The sequence below is a fragment of the Setaria italica genome, chromosome I (assembly GCF_000263155.2).
Source record: "Setaria italica strain Yugu1 chromosome I, Setaria_italica_v2.0, whole genome shotgun sequence".
Lineage (NCBI taxonomy): Eukaryota > Viridiplantae > Streptophyta > Magnoliopsida > Poales > Poaceae > Setaria > Setaria italica.
The window spans coordinates 27,166,779-27,180,519 of NC_028450.1; the positions used below are offsets into that span (position 1 = coordinate 27,166,779).

General features: G+C 45.1%; 1 protein-coding gene across 1 annotated transcript; it reads left to right on the top strand.

Moving 5' to 3' along the window:
- The first annotated feature begins 8,100 nt into the window (after positions 1–8,100).
- On the top strand, positions 8,101–13,255 carry LOC101755177 (histone-lysine N-methyltransferase SETD1A). The gene is made up of 5 exons (XM_004952788.2): positions 8,101–8,428; positions 8,524–10,674; positions 10,845–11,025; positions 11,301–11,349; positions 12,931–13,255. Exons 2-5 carry the CDS (start codon positions 8,576–8,578, stop codon positions 12,981–12,983), a joined length of 2,382 nt encoding a protein of 793 aa, XP_004952845.1. The 5' UTR covers positions 8,101–8,428; positions 8,524–8,575; the 3' UTR covers positions 12,984–13,255.
- Positions 13,256–13,741: the final 486 nt, after the last annotated feature.

Genomic DNA, 13,741 nt, shown 5'->3' on the forward strand with positions numbered 1-13,741 from the left:
TTAGATTATCTCTTTTACTTCTCCTCATACCCGGTCTCACTTGTAACCCCGGTGGCCTCCTTGCGCTATAAAAGGAGAACTGGGGACCCTGAAACGGGGGGACGCTCTCAAGCTAACAGAACACGCTCACACTCTCCTTTAGAGCCTCAGTGCACACCCAAGAGACTTGGGACCAGCTCCCTCTCTCGCCCTCCTGTAACCCCTACTACAGACCCTGTGTCTCTCACGCCACCATCCGAAGCCTTACGCGCATAAAAGAAATTTAGTAGTCTTAGTCTTGATCCGCTAATCTTGACAACGACAGTATTTGTACTATTTGCTGTTTTTCTATTAGAAAAAACTATTTATGAGGCATTAATGAAAACCAAGTAAATAATTAAGAACCCTTAGTGGATTGTAGACGGTCAGGATGTGAAGCTTTTTAGATCGGACAATGCAAACAATTAAGGTGATGTGGCTGCACCACATACGAGAGAATTAGCAATTAGTGAATCTTATTGGGATGTTTCTCTATATTATATACGCGGCCCAGGCGAAACGTTGCCGACTCGTTGCCACGTGCCAGCATGCCACTCTAGGGTACCCCTCGCGGTGCCTTCCTTTCGCCGAACACGCGACACGCACTAACTGCGCTCGCGCGCAACACCCTAGCCCTAGGAAGAGACCACACGCTTCCGTCCGGCACCTTTTGGCGTCGTTATGCACGACGGCCCCATCTTGCTTTGCCACCCACGCCGGCTTTGCCGTCTCGTCGCGTGTGTGTCGGCAACGCCATCCCTCGCTACATCATCGGGTCTGTTCGCTTCAGCTTATAAGCCGACTGAAAAGCTGAAACGGCTGATTTGTTGTGAGAGGAAAACACTGTTTGGTGACTGATAAGCCGGCTGAATAAGCTGAAGCGAACAGGCCCATCATCCCTGTACTACCAATACCCCGCCGCGCCGTTGCTGGCCACTACTTTCTCTTGGCCAATTAAAGGCGCATTCACGCAGCTCCTCCACCACTCCCAACTCATTTCCAACCAGCCCGGCCACCTTTCCCAGCCCTAGCTCACTCACCCTCTCGGTTCCATTAGAGCAAGGTTCTGCTCGTCGCTCTCTCTCTCTCTGATCTTCCTCTGGGGAAATCTTCCGAGCTCGTCGTGCTCTTGGTAAGCACCTTGAACTGTTAGTTGGCCTAACAATCTTAGACAGAAATTCAAACCCAACCTATCTGTTCCTCTTTCTTTTTCTGAATTTAATCAGCACTCAAACTTGTGAAGCCAATATCTTCTCGATCCGACTGGCCTCCGATTGACTTGATTCCCTTTTTAAACTTATCTAAAATCAAGCTCTATCTATCTATGTCAATCTTATAATTTATGGAACTCAGTTTGTATTTATATTAAATTTATGAGTGCTGTGGTTGTTTGCTCTGTGTCCCGTAGTAATCACCGAGAGTTCGCGAACGACGATGAGAAGAAGCTTGGAGTCCGGAACCGCAAGTTAGGAAGCTAGTACTGCAAGCAGAAGCTCGAAGCACGTACCGCGAGCACAAAGGCTGGTACCGCAAGCCGGAGATCGAAACCCGTACCGCGACGAAACCCGTACCGCGAGTTGAACTACCCGTTCTTTGAGCGAAGGCAAGTCCAACCTATTCCCTTTTATCATATTTATCCCAGTTTTTAAACACAACTCGTAGAAGCCAATTTAAAAGTGCATTCGACTTGTATATGAAACCTTGAAATATTTTACTACTCTAATATAGTTAATAGCCGATGGACAGGCCACACCTTGCAATTATTTATAATCCTGATTATTCCTTGTCAGCCTAGATTTATCTCTAAACATGATTTCCTCTGTTTAGATGAATTCCTTGATAATTGATACTAGCATGCTTAGGATTTATTTATGCAACATTACTTACTATTGTTTATCAAATGCAATCGTTTACAAATGAGAAAAATGGGATGGGTTGTTTTAAATGGCGTGAGTTGGTGGAATTTATAAAATGATGATGATGATGATGGTGATTACCTAGAGATGGGGCAGATCAGGATCCATGTGGGACTCCTAGAAGTTTGACTCGAACCTGTGTGGTTGACTTTTGTAGATATCCACCTTGTCTCGATTAAGGACCGAGAATTGGTGCCCCTATCTGAGATTACAGTGCAACCACATATGCTTAAATGGGTATGGCCTTAGCTTACTAAGTCGGTTGGCCCCGAGGTGATGTTACCACCCGAGTGCACGAGATGCACGTCAGTGTCGGGGTAGCTAACCCGGGCAGATGTATGGAGGCGCTCCTACAGTCTGTCGTGTAGCATATGTCAGGTCCAACTGATGTAATAGCTCTGTCACGTTAGCTTGCCAACACATCTCGGAAAGTGTAAATGTGCGCTGATCACACATTGGCATCAAAGTGAAACATGACATGTGGGTAAAGTGTACGATCTCTGCAGAGTGTAAAATTATTCAAATAGCCGTGCTCACGGTCACGAGCGGCTCAGAAAAGCCTCCAATTTTAAAGTTTCAAAAACCTTTTGATAAAATGGGACTTGGGTCTGATTTTGAAATTGTCCGGCAAGAGTGTCGTGGGCTACTGCGGATGGGGTGTCCAGTAGCATTAAAAGTTGGATCCTTCGGTAGGATCATCACTGTTTCAAATACTCTTAAATATGAATATATTATTCTTTTGCTAAAATGCCTTTACAAAATTAACCATGCATGTGTAAAAATCTGCTTTACGCAAAATAAACCCCAGCCACTTCCTTGTACTCCATTATGCATGAGCTTATACCCCCTCTGTAGAGCGGGTTTGGACTTGCTAAGTACTTTTGTGCTCACTCTTGCCTGCGATTGCAGAGAACGGTTCATCGCCGGAGAAGGCTACCCGCAGGTCGTCGCGTCCGCACCCAACTTGCCTGTGGCGTGGGCCATCATGATGCTGAGTTGCGGCGCCAAGTGCTTCAACAATATTGTTCTAGCTTTAGCAGTAACTTATTTGCTATTTGTACTTCTTGTATTTTGATTACATATTCACAAACCGCTGCCATACGGGCGGCAATGATCCATTATGCTGGAATGTGTGTACCAGCCTCCTGGGACTGGATTTGTACCGCATTTGACTCCTATCTAAGCGGGGGTCACGGCACGATCGATCCCCCCGACATCCCAACCCCAATTCGCTCGAGTGGAGGAGCCAGGAGCGGTCGCCCGTTGCCCAGCCTCTTTATGGGAATGTTTGGCCCCACCCATCCTCCGACCTTCGATTCCGAGCGGCAAAGCCCCGACGCCCAGACCCCTCACGCTGTCGCCCCTGCTGGCTGCTGCGTCAGAGTGCCAAAGTGCTGCAGCCCCAGCCACCCCAAGCTGTAGCCTTCTCTGGATCTGAGGTATTCTTGATTTTAGTTCTGATCTTTCTTCCTTCTCTGTTCAGTAGGGACTCTTCAGTAGAACGCTAGATCCATGAACTGCGGTACTGCCTTTGCTAGATCCATGTTGTTGCCATTACTTAATGCTGGATCTTGTAATAGTTCCATTACTTAATTCTAATTCTTGCCATGTTGTTGAGCTGCAGTGTTGTTGAACTATCACGTATGCAGTCTGGAAGGACTTCACAAGAGTTTGTGATGATGATGGAGTTTGGATGGTGAATTTGGCTTGTAGTATTGTTGAGATGTTGAACAATTTATCTGTTTTGTGATGTGAATCATGTGATGCATATGTGAATCTATGATAACTATACTTGTTGTATGGCGGGCACGGGTGTGCCTGCAGGTTTACTATGCCCGCGGGCGACGGGTGCGGGCACAGTTTCTTGTCTGTGACGGGCGACGAGCGCGGGCACGGGCACGGGCACAAGGTTTACCTAGCGGGCGCGGGTTTGAAAACCCTCTACTCACGGATATTGTGCCTGTTGCCATCCATAATGGGTATGTCATACTTTCAATCACAAAAAAAATGAGCACTAAATAAATAAAAACATAAACGATGTTGTTATATGGAGCTAGTGTTAAATGTGTGCATGAACTCTTTGCCTAACATAGAGATAGTATATTATAACAGGAATAAGCGTTTTAGTTCACTTATACATCCATTCTTGAAATCCAAGAAAGGACCCTCCCTAAGCCCCTCTATATAAGTGGATACATGAAGTCAAGTACTTGCACCAAACAAGATCAATAGAGTTGGAGGCATGAAGTCAAGGGAACGAATGCACCAATTAGAGCAACAAAAATTTGGCATGCTTCAGATTAGATGTACATTTTTACATTTTCTTGTTTACCTCATTTTAGCTCTTGATGAGTGTTGACATTACAATAGAAATGCAAAATGATCATATGATGTAATACTATGCTAGTTTCATGTATGTTTCCTTACATTTTGATTAAAGCTTCTACTATTTGACAAGCTCTTCCTAGTTAATATGATATTTTTGTTGGTCTCCTCAAGATGTTTGTACACGAAACTGCCTAGGTATGTATAACTATTTCTTGTACCTGGTTGGTTGTTAGGTCATCCAAACTAGTTGACATTTTAACTATGATAAAGTTTATACTAACTTTTCTATTTGTTGCCACTCTACAACTTAGAAAGGAATGAAGTCCAAATTACTCCTGTCAAATATGGCCAAAGTCCGGATTGCCCCTAAATTATTTTTGGTTTGATTTGCTCCCACAACTATATCAATTAGTTAAACCTACAACATAACAAGACATGTCTTTTTTTCATGCATAAGTGGATTTTTAAGTTAAAACTTTTGTATGGTGATAGAAGACATCATAACTTATGTTAAAAATATACTTTATAATTTTTTCATCATTATTTTTGATACATTTTGCATCCCTCGAGTTATTTTATTATTGGATGTTCTAGCCCATCAAAATAAATGAACAATTCAGTGTATTTTCTAACATACATCATGGTGTCCACTATCACCTTACAAAATTGTAACTTAAAACTCCATTTCTGCATAGAGAAATAAATGACAGATCTTATTAAGGGGGTAGATTGGACCAATTGACGATAGTTGTGAACTCCAACAACATTTTCCATTGCAGTATGTTGCCAAATAACCTCTCTTACTGAAAGTGCATCTAGGCTCTCCCTTGTGGGTTTTGGTTGATTGACGGAAAACATAACCAAAGGACTAATGACTATGTTGATGTATGGATAGGTGGCAAAGTGGATAAATTTGTGGATGGATATAACATGCTAATCCCCAATGTTCGTGGTGTATGGCGTACAAGATTGGAAGATTTAAAATTCTTTTTTTGTTGTGAAATTGAGTTAGGTATGCCGTACAAAAAAGAGGATGCATTCCAATCATTTTATTGATGTCAAAGTGCTCAAGGATCATTCTATCTAACCATGAGAGAGACACTCAACATGCTAACCTTTGGGTGCGCTAGTGTATCTAGCAAGGGATCGAAACAACCTTGTTCGGTGATGTCCACCGGGCTTAATTAACCGGATTTTTTGACATGGTGTTGGAGTGCTCTAGTACAGGTAAGTTCGCACATGGTTCTCGTTTTCTAGAGTATCCGGCATGGGGTGGGAACAACTCTATTCCGGGTAGGCTCGCGGTGCTAAATTTATTGGATTTTCTAACAAGGTGTCGGAATATTTGGCACTAACTAGTTTTTTTGTTTCCACTAAAGGTGCTGAAGTATTTCGTCAGGGTGCCGGAATATCCAACACAATAACAACTTGTTTTGGGGGTTGGGGGGTATAAATATGCCTTTACCCCCTTCATTCATTGTTGCCAAACCACCACGGGACAAACACCCTGTTGAGAATTTATTACTTTGCTCCCTCAACCTAAAATTAATTGAAGGAATAAAGATGGACTGTGATCCACTAATAGTTGCTCAAGAATCAAGCACATGGTCAATAGAATTATCCTTTACACTAATCAGCCAGCTAAGTCTATCTCCACTGAACACTCTGCGAACAAAGGCTCCAGAGTACTTGGATTTGGGTGTGTGAGCTTCATCTTTGACTCCTGAGCACTTTAAGCATCTTCGATCATCGATTCATGTTTGTTACTCTTGGAGCTTGGCTCCTAGATGGCTAGGCATTGTTGTGGAGCACCCAAATTGTGTGGTCGTGCCCTGGATATTTGTATTGTCCATCTTTGATGAGGATTTCATAGTAAATAACATTACCTAGACCGGTAGGTTGCTAAGGGTAAGGGTAGGATTGGTGGCTCAACATGGTCTTGAAAAAGGCACCTCAATGAAGATGAATTTTCGTTTGGGAAGTGCACTTTGGTAACAAATTGATTGTCTCATGTGATTTGTGCTTTCCTTTGTTCTTCACTTGCTCTTCATTAACTTTCTTAGATTTGTCTAGATCTAGTCACGTGAATGGTTTGAGCTGTAGGTTTTAGGTGGAAATTCTTCTCTAATCTATTTACCACCTTTCTATTCAAGTGGATTCAGCTAAGTTCTCTCCAAACTTTAGATCTCATACTTACTCTTTTCTATCATCAGATATTTTAGCAGCTCCAGATACTCTAACCCTTGTTAGTGTTGGAGCATCCGATTGGGTACATGAAAATATGGTACCTAATTCTGCTTTGATTTAGGAAAAATTGATAAAGCCTATTCACCCACTGGGTATCTTGTAATCCTTTCACTTGTGTGCCAACTAAGCCACTTGTTTTCAATGGGAAGGTAAAAAAATACTTTAGGCCTAACCGCCCATCCACCCCTTTCCCCGTTGCTCTGTCCCTCCGCTTTCGAGGTGCTGCATGTGGTGGGGAAGGCGATGGATCCAGCTCGATACTGTCAGGGCTCTGGAGCATGACAAGGTGAGTTAATCTGATGTGGACATGTGGTATGGTGATCTGATATATTATCTAATATGTATGAACTTGTGATGTATGATATATTGATGTGATGTATGAACTTGTGTTGTATGAGCATGAGCATCCATTCTGAGTCTATGAGATGAACTGTGATTTGCATAATGACGAGACGACGAGCAGCACAACTCATCGGGTTCATGAGCAACCCCGTACAGTTATGTCCTTCTCCAGGTGCCGTGCCAGTCAGGGGGGCTCCTATCTGGCTTGTGGAAGCTAGATTGGTAGATAGATTTGGCCCGTTAGGGCCATAACATCGGCTCGACCTTCTTCTTCCTTAATATCAACGCCTCCCAACCTTGCCGCCTCCATCGCCGCCTAGGCCGGCGGCTACTGCCCCGTCACACCTCCCACCTACCATCCAACACCGACCTTTGTAATTAGGCGTCCCTCGTCGCCCCCACCATAGAACACTACCCACTGAATGCCCAGCCTCGGCCGGCCGGCGACGCCAACCTCTCCTTTAAGGCTGGTAGGCAGTGGCCATTAGAGCCTTAGAAAACCACCAAACAATAACCCTAACTCCGCCGGTCGCTATCCACCACCGCCAATCTCGACCACCATCGGTGGCTAGCGGCGACAGCGCCGTTGAGCCGCTCCCACCACCCAGCTTCCACCCCTCCAGCCCAGGCTCCTTGCCAGCGCACAAGCGAGCAGCAGTGACGTGCCGAGCGAGTGAGTTAGCCCGGGGAGGAGAGCAGAGATGAAGGAGATTGTGGGGCCACAACGACCGCACGAATCTAAAAACACGCCAAATAACATCCGAACTTACAGAAGTCATATAGGATTCTCGGTACTAGCCAGGAGCGATGAATGAGCTCGTGGATATGCATGGTACGGCCGCACCGTGCGTGGTCTGATTTAAACAGGCGGCCGCACCGTGCGTGGTCTGATTTAAACAGGCGGCTTTTCCATAAGTAGACAAGTAAAGTGAAAAATTCTGCTGTTGAACAATTGCAAAGTGTTTGGCTGTTTGCCCAAATGGTATTGTAAAGATGCTTCTAAAACTTACGCTAGCGATTAATGTTAATTAGGAGCAAATTGATCAAAGAAAAAGACTAGGAGTGGACGGCCCACATGGCAGACACGGCCTGATACGCCATTTCCTAGTCTAGCTGCTGCCCACCAAGAACCAACCCCTTCCCAACCGTGTCAGCTCAATGACAGGCCAGCCCCACACTTGTGGACCCACCAGTCATCTCCATACTCACCCACCCCAGCAGCAGATAGAGCCATTGGATCCACGTGCGCATTCACGCGCGCATCCAAAACTGATACTCCGACCCACTAAAAGCAGCAACCATTAATTTTCCCCACTCCTTTTTATTAATTCCTTGGATTAAATCAAGCAGCAAATTCTTGCCGTAGAAATTAGAATTCCCAGCAGAAATAGCTGCACCATCGCGTTCGTGTAATTCTTCCATTTTTCCTGAGGATAATTCTTTTCCTTCTCCGCATCGATCGGACCAAGAACACAGGTAGAAAGAAACAAGAACTGAATTAGCGAGTGGTAAATTGCTGGCCCCGCCTGGTGGATTGCTCCAGTTCGATGGCAGGATTGGCCCTTGAATCGTGACTCGTGAGTTCTTGCCCTCCTTTTAGGGTTTCCGATTCCCCGCCGCGAGATAAAGTCTCAGAAATCGTAACACCTTTTCTTTTTGGTCTTTGCCTCAGAATTCCTGGCGAATTTCTCGTGGATTCCGCGGAGAAAGGCGTGACCTTTGTGATGCAGTACAACCACCGCAGCCGCCTGCCTCCGCCGCCGCCGTTCGGCCGCGGCCGCGGCGGACCGGGGTACCCCCGCGGCCACAAGCAGCTGTACTACGCTCCGCCTCCTCCTCCGCCGTTTCCACCGGCGCCGCCCCCGCCGGAGCGCAAGTACGAGGTGCTTATGGAGGCCGGTCGCCTGGCGGCCGAGTATCTGGTATCCCAGGGCGCTCTCCCGCCGGCCGCCCTGCAGCGCGGCGCCGGCAGCTCCGGCGCGTGGGGCGCTCATCCTCTTCCTCTGCCACCGCCGCAGCAATTGCAGGAACCCCACGGGTTTTACGGCCGGAGGAGGTACGAGGATGAGTACAGCAATAACCCTGGCGCTCGGCCGAGGCGGGCCAATAGCACTAGTAGTAGCACTAGCAGCAGAGATGATTACAACAGTGGCAGCTACAATGGGAGAGGGAAGAGGAAGTATGGGGAGTACAGGAGGGGGTATGATTCAGGGAGGGACAGGGAGAAGGAGAGGGGAAGGTCGTCTTCAAATGGCCGGCGCAACGAAGAGGATGAGGATGAAGATGGGGCACCTGGATTTCGGAGGGAGCGACGAGGCAGTCGGTGGAGTGATGAGGTGAGGAGCAGTGTTACAGAGGTAGTGAGAGAGGAAGCACCATTGACGGCGAAGGCTGTAGCAGGGTTAGACATGGAGAATACCAGGTCAAAGATTGTGAGATCTGTTGATGATGTTAGGAAGGATGCTGATGCTGCGCCTGAGGTGACGGAGGAGACTGAGGAGGGTGAGATGGAGGACGACAGTGAGGCTCTGAATTCAGAATCAGATGTGGTCAATCAAGAGAGAGACACTGATGTTAGTAATGCCTCTGCTGGTGTTGTTATGGAGTCGGAGCCTAAGCAGTTACCGGATGGTAAGATTCAAGATGAAGTTCCTGATGAGGAAGCTGAAGATGATAAACGAGTTTTGGATGAGGCTGCTTTGGATAACAACACTTCTGATGGTGAGGTGACATATGTGGAAAATGATATGCATGATGGTAAGAAGAATTTGATTGACTATTGTAACTTCACAAGAGCCCCAACAAGGCCAAGGTCAGTGCGCGGACACAGAAATGCAGCATCTGTCCCAGGAGAAGCTGCAGTAGCTGAAACAGTTAATCTACTTTCTTCTGGACAAGCTTCAGAGATGGTAATTGGTGAATCTGCAAATGAGAGCTCTTTGACTAACATTGAGTCAGAAAATAGAGAAGATCAAGTCTGTCAACAAAACACTAACTCTGGTGCTCCCTGTGCCGAACCAATAGAGCCTATGCTTCTTCAAGAAAATGAAACATCCATGTCGATTGAAAATATGGCGGAAGAGAAGGTTGATGCACAACCACATGTGGTTCAGGAATATAAGGAAGAAACTAATCTATCTCCAGTGGCAGATGCTCACAAGGAGAACTTGATGCAGGAAACCAGCTTATCTCCATTTACAGCTTCTCACAAGGATAGCTTGGTGCAAGAGGATGGCTTGATGCAAGAAACTGATTTATCTCCCTTGACAGCTAATCACAGGGATAGCTTGATTGAAGAAACCACATTGCCCCCACTGGCAGCTTCTCATAAGGAGGACAGCTTGACTCAGGAAACTGAGTTGTCTCGGACAATATCTTCTCATGAGAATAACTTGAAGTTACAATTTAAGGAAGGAACACAAAACTGTGATATTGATATGCTGCCACAAGATGTGGACTTGATCGAGTTGTCTGATGAAAGGAAAGTTGTTGGTCATGATGTTGGGGCTGAAGCTGTAATCAAAATGGAAGAAGGGAAGCTGGATCAATCTTTCTCCCTAAATCTATCTGATCTTGACCTGGTTGGTGGTACAGAGGTTGCTGCTATACACGATAATCCAGCGTTGGTCCAGCTGTCTGAAGCTGGATCTTCTGCAGAACTACATAATAAACAGCAAGAAGATCCTGAAACTTTTACAGGTGAAAATATCAGTGCTACAGATGATTTATGCAAGCTTCCGTTAGAGAATAAGGATGTTCAAGTAATTGATATAGAATGTGGCACACCAGTTGAAGTTGGTGGATTTGATTCGTCAAAGTCAAAGTGAGTTTTTTCTACTCTTTTATTTCCAAGCCAATGCTAATCCAATAGATTTCGAACTTGTTGTAGCTACAATGTTTGCATGATATAGGGATTCTCGGTAGCCCTGAACATGTTCTTGATATCTCTCTTTGCTTCTGCTGAAAGATACATGTATAATTTGATTCAATCAGGAACGAGATGGTATGCTCTAGCATGGACAGCATGATGGACCCTGGCATACACACGGATGTTCTTCCTGGTATTCAAGATGGCTACAGTCTTGCATTTTCCGATTTCCTTGGTGCGGATATATCATGCTACCCATCAATGCAATCAGATCTTCATGCTGGAATAGGTGTCAATGACTCAGAGGTGAGGCTGCCTGCTACTTTTATATATGTTTTTTCACGTGCAGGCCTTTAGCAAAGTCCCAGGAACATTGTTTCAAAGGCATTGCCTAGGCGTCCAGGCGGACCCTGCTCTCCTTGGGGAACCGGTCCGCCTTGTCGCCTAGGCATCGCCTAGACGATAAGGCGTGCACAGATTTCCAAGGTCGCCTTATCGCCTTTGAAACAATGCCCAGGAAATAATTACTGTATTTCTTCCATGAGTAGCATATCGATGTTCATGACTTTTCCTTCTTTCAGGGTATTGCTGTCATGGATGATCCAATATATGGGTCTCTCACTGATATTGGTAAGTTAAAAATATTTTTTTCTGTTCCCCTAATATGCTATACCTGATATCTTTCTGCTTTAGGCCTCTGTTTCCACTTGTCTATTTTTCCTGTAGTTTCAGATGCGTACTTATCAAAATTGTCAATTTTGGCGGCGCTTATCATTGGATCATGTTTGAAAGAATCTTGTGCTGTGATTTAACCCTGTCATACCAATTACCATTTAGGCATTTACATGTGCAGTTGTGTTTTAGATGGCCCTTCCTTTTCGGGGAACAAATGTAGTTTTTGACCTGTACTGACCAAAATATGTTTTAGATGGCCCTTCCTTTTCTGGTTTCCCTCATGCCAGAATAGCCGGGATGACCTGTATCGACCATACTCTGAGGCACTAATGGATGCAACAGCTTTTATTTTATTAGGATGGAACACTAAGTAATCAATAACTTCACTCACATGTCCTTTTCCATATTTCTACTCACTTAATTGGAAAAAATATCCTAAAAATGACAGTAGCTGCACCTCAAATAATCAACTTATAAAATGATAAAAGTTGCCATGAAAGGATCTTAGGTTTCACAGTAACTTCAAATGCATGATGCAGACATTAGTCAGCAAGTTAGTCGTAAAGTACAAAGGGTTATATCTCAGGATAGACTAACACTGAACCCAAACACACTTTTTGGCCTTTACTCATCCTGGTATTTATACATTGTGGTTTTGCGGAACTTGAAGAACTCATTAAGCTTAGAATTTCCATGTATGTCCATGCACCTAGAAATTTTGGCCAAGGGCTGATATCTGGGATCACTAATTTCATATAAGCAAGTTTCCAGTACTTGAGCAAAAGATGGTACAACATTCACAGACCTTCCCCAGTACAAAAGCCACACTCATCACTTGTGTAACCCCCTGTTTTTGTTACTCTGGGCTTCCATTTGCCTGAGGCACATGGACCTTCCCCTGGTATTTAAAAAAAGTGACCAATTGGATTTTAACTTGTGACCTAAAGCTTTGTGCCACTACTGGCCAAACTGCAGAAACCATCTATACCAATGGGGCAGTTGGTTTAACAAGTGGGCGCACTACCACATTCATACATATAAATCAGTTCTAACACACATGATTTCTTGGTTTCCTGTGCAACTTGGTACTGTAAGCTTCCAAACTAAGTGCTGACCCTGTGTGTTCCTAGCTTCTTGTTCTGTACTGGCTTTGCTCATACATGTAGGTCAAAGATTCGTGCAACTACAATGGGAAAGTAAATGTATCTGGCAGTCTTATTATATTATGATCCATTGTAACAGCATTTAGATGGTAGTGAAATGGCAAGTATGCTTTCTTGATATTCAACACTGCTGCAAATAGAGATTCACAATTGCTTCATATTAACAAACTGGTGGAACCTGCTTGTTCAATGGCCTGGCAATTTAGGTGAACTGCTGGATGTTTGTTGGTGGGGATATGTATCATAAACTTTGAGTCTTTGACACATTGTATGTACTATGCTTGAAGAGCTTTCTGGATGATTTATTGTTGGATGCTATCTTAAGCAAGTTTCATCCTGAAGCTGAAGATTTTCTTTGCTCCTATGGTTTCAGGTTTCATGGATGTGTGGGGGCAGCCAACTCAGGACTATGACAAGTTCTTCTAGGCTGCTGCCGAAGGCCGGAAAGTTCAGAAACTTGACAGGAAAATTAGTTGAGGTAGCTTTAGTACAGGCGAGAATAAGTAGATCGCGGGTTATCTCAAGAGAAATGGTGTATTCTTCCTTCCCTAACTGTAGAGATAGAGAGGCTCTTGTGTCGATACCGTTTCGACGGAGTTACTGATCCAAAAGATTGGTCATGCGCGTTCAGGTTGAATGGATCATCTGGCTGCTGCTTTTTCTTTTCTATTTTTTGATAGAAGAATATACTCCTATACACTAGTGGTGTGCTGCAATCATGGAGCCTTTGTTCTTTCCTCGTACGTGGTGTGTTCTTTCCACGGTGCTACTCGCTGCGGCCCATGTCGTTAGCCGCCTTGACGCCAACCAGTACTCCAGCAGCCCAGCAAACACCAAGCCGGTGGCGCCGTTTTGATCGTCCACGCGGGGCGGCAGCGGCCGGTAGGAACAGGCTCCGACCACCAGCCGTTGAAAGTGAAACGACGACGGGTGATGCGGCGTGAGGTTCCCGTTGAGTTCGTCAGACTCTGAATTTCAGCAGTCAGCAGGAGAAGCAAACCGGCGTGTAACGGTTGGACAGCGCAGACTTCATCTCGAGCGTCCGACTCTTATGAAGCTTCGCTTGTTTGCCTGCTTCATTTTGAGTTAGCTGCCGGCCTGCCGTTTTCAAATGCTGAAGAGCATGGGCTAAATAAAAAGAAAAATCTAAGCAGCCGAAAAAGACAAACATTTGCTACAACTGG

Excerpts from the sequence above, each read along its gene's own strand:
- LOC101755177 (XM_004952788.2), top strand. The coding sequence starts at position 8,576 with ATGCAGTACAACCACCGCAGCCGCCTGCCTCCGCCGCCGCCGTTCGGC. Across the intron at positions 10,675-10,844 it reads TTTGATTCGTCAAAGTCAAA|GAACGAGATGGTATGCTCTA; the intron begins GTGAGTTTTTTC and ends TGATTCAATCAG. Across the intron at positions 11,026-11,300 it reads TAGGTGTCAATGACTCAGAG|GGTATTGCTGTCATGGATGA; the intron begins GTGAGGCTGCCT and ends TCCTTCTTTCAG.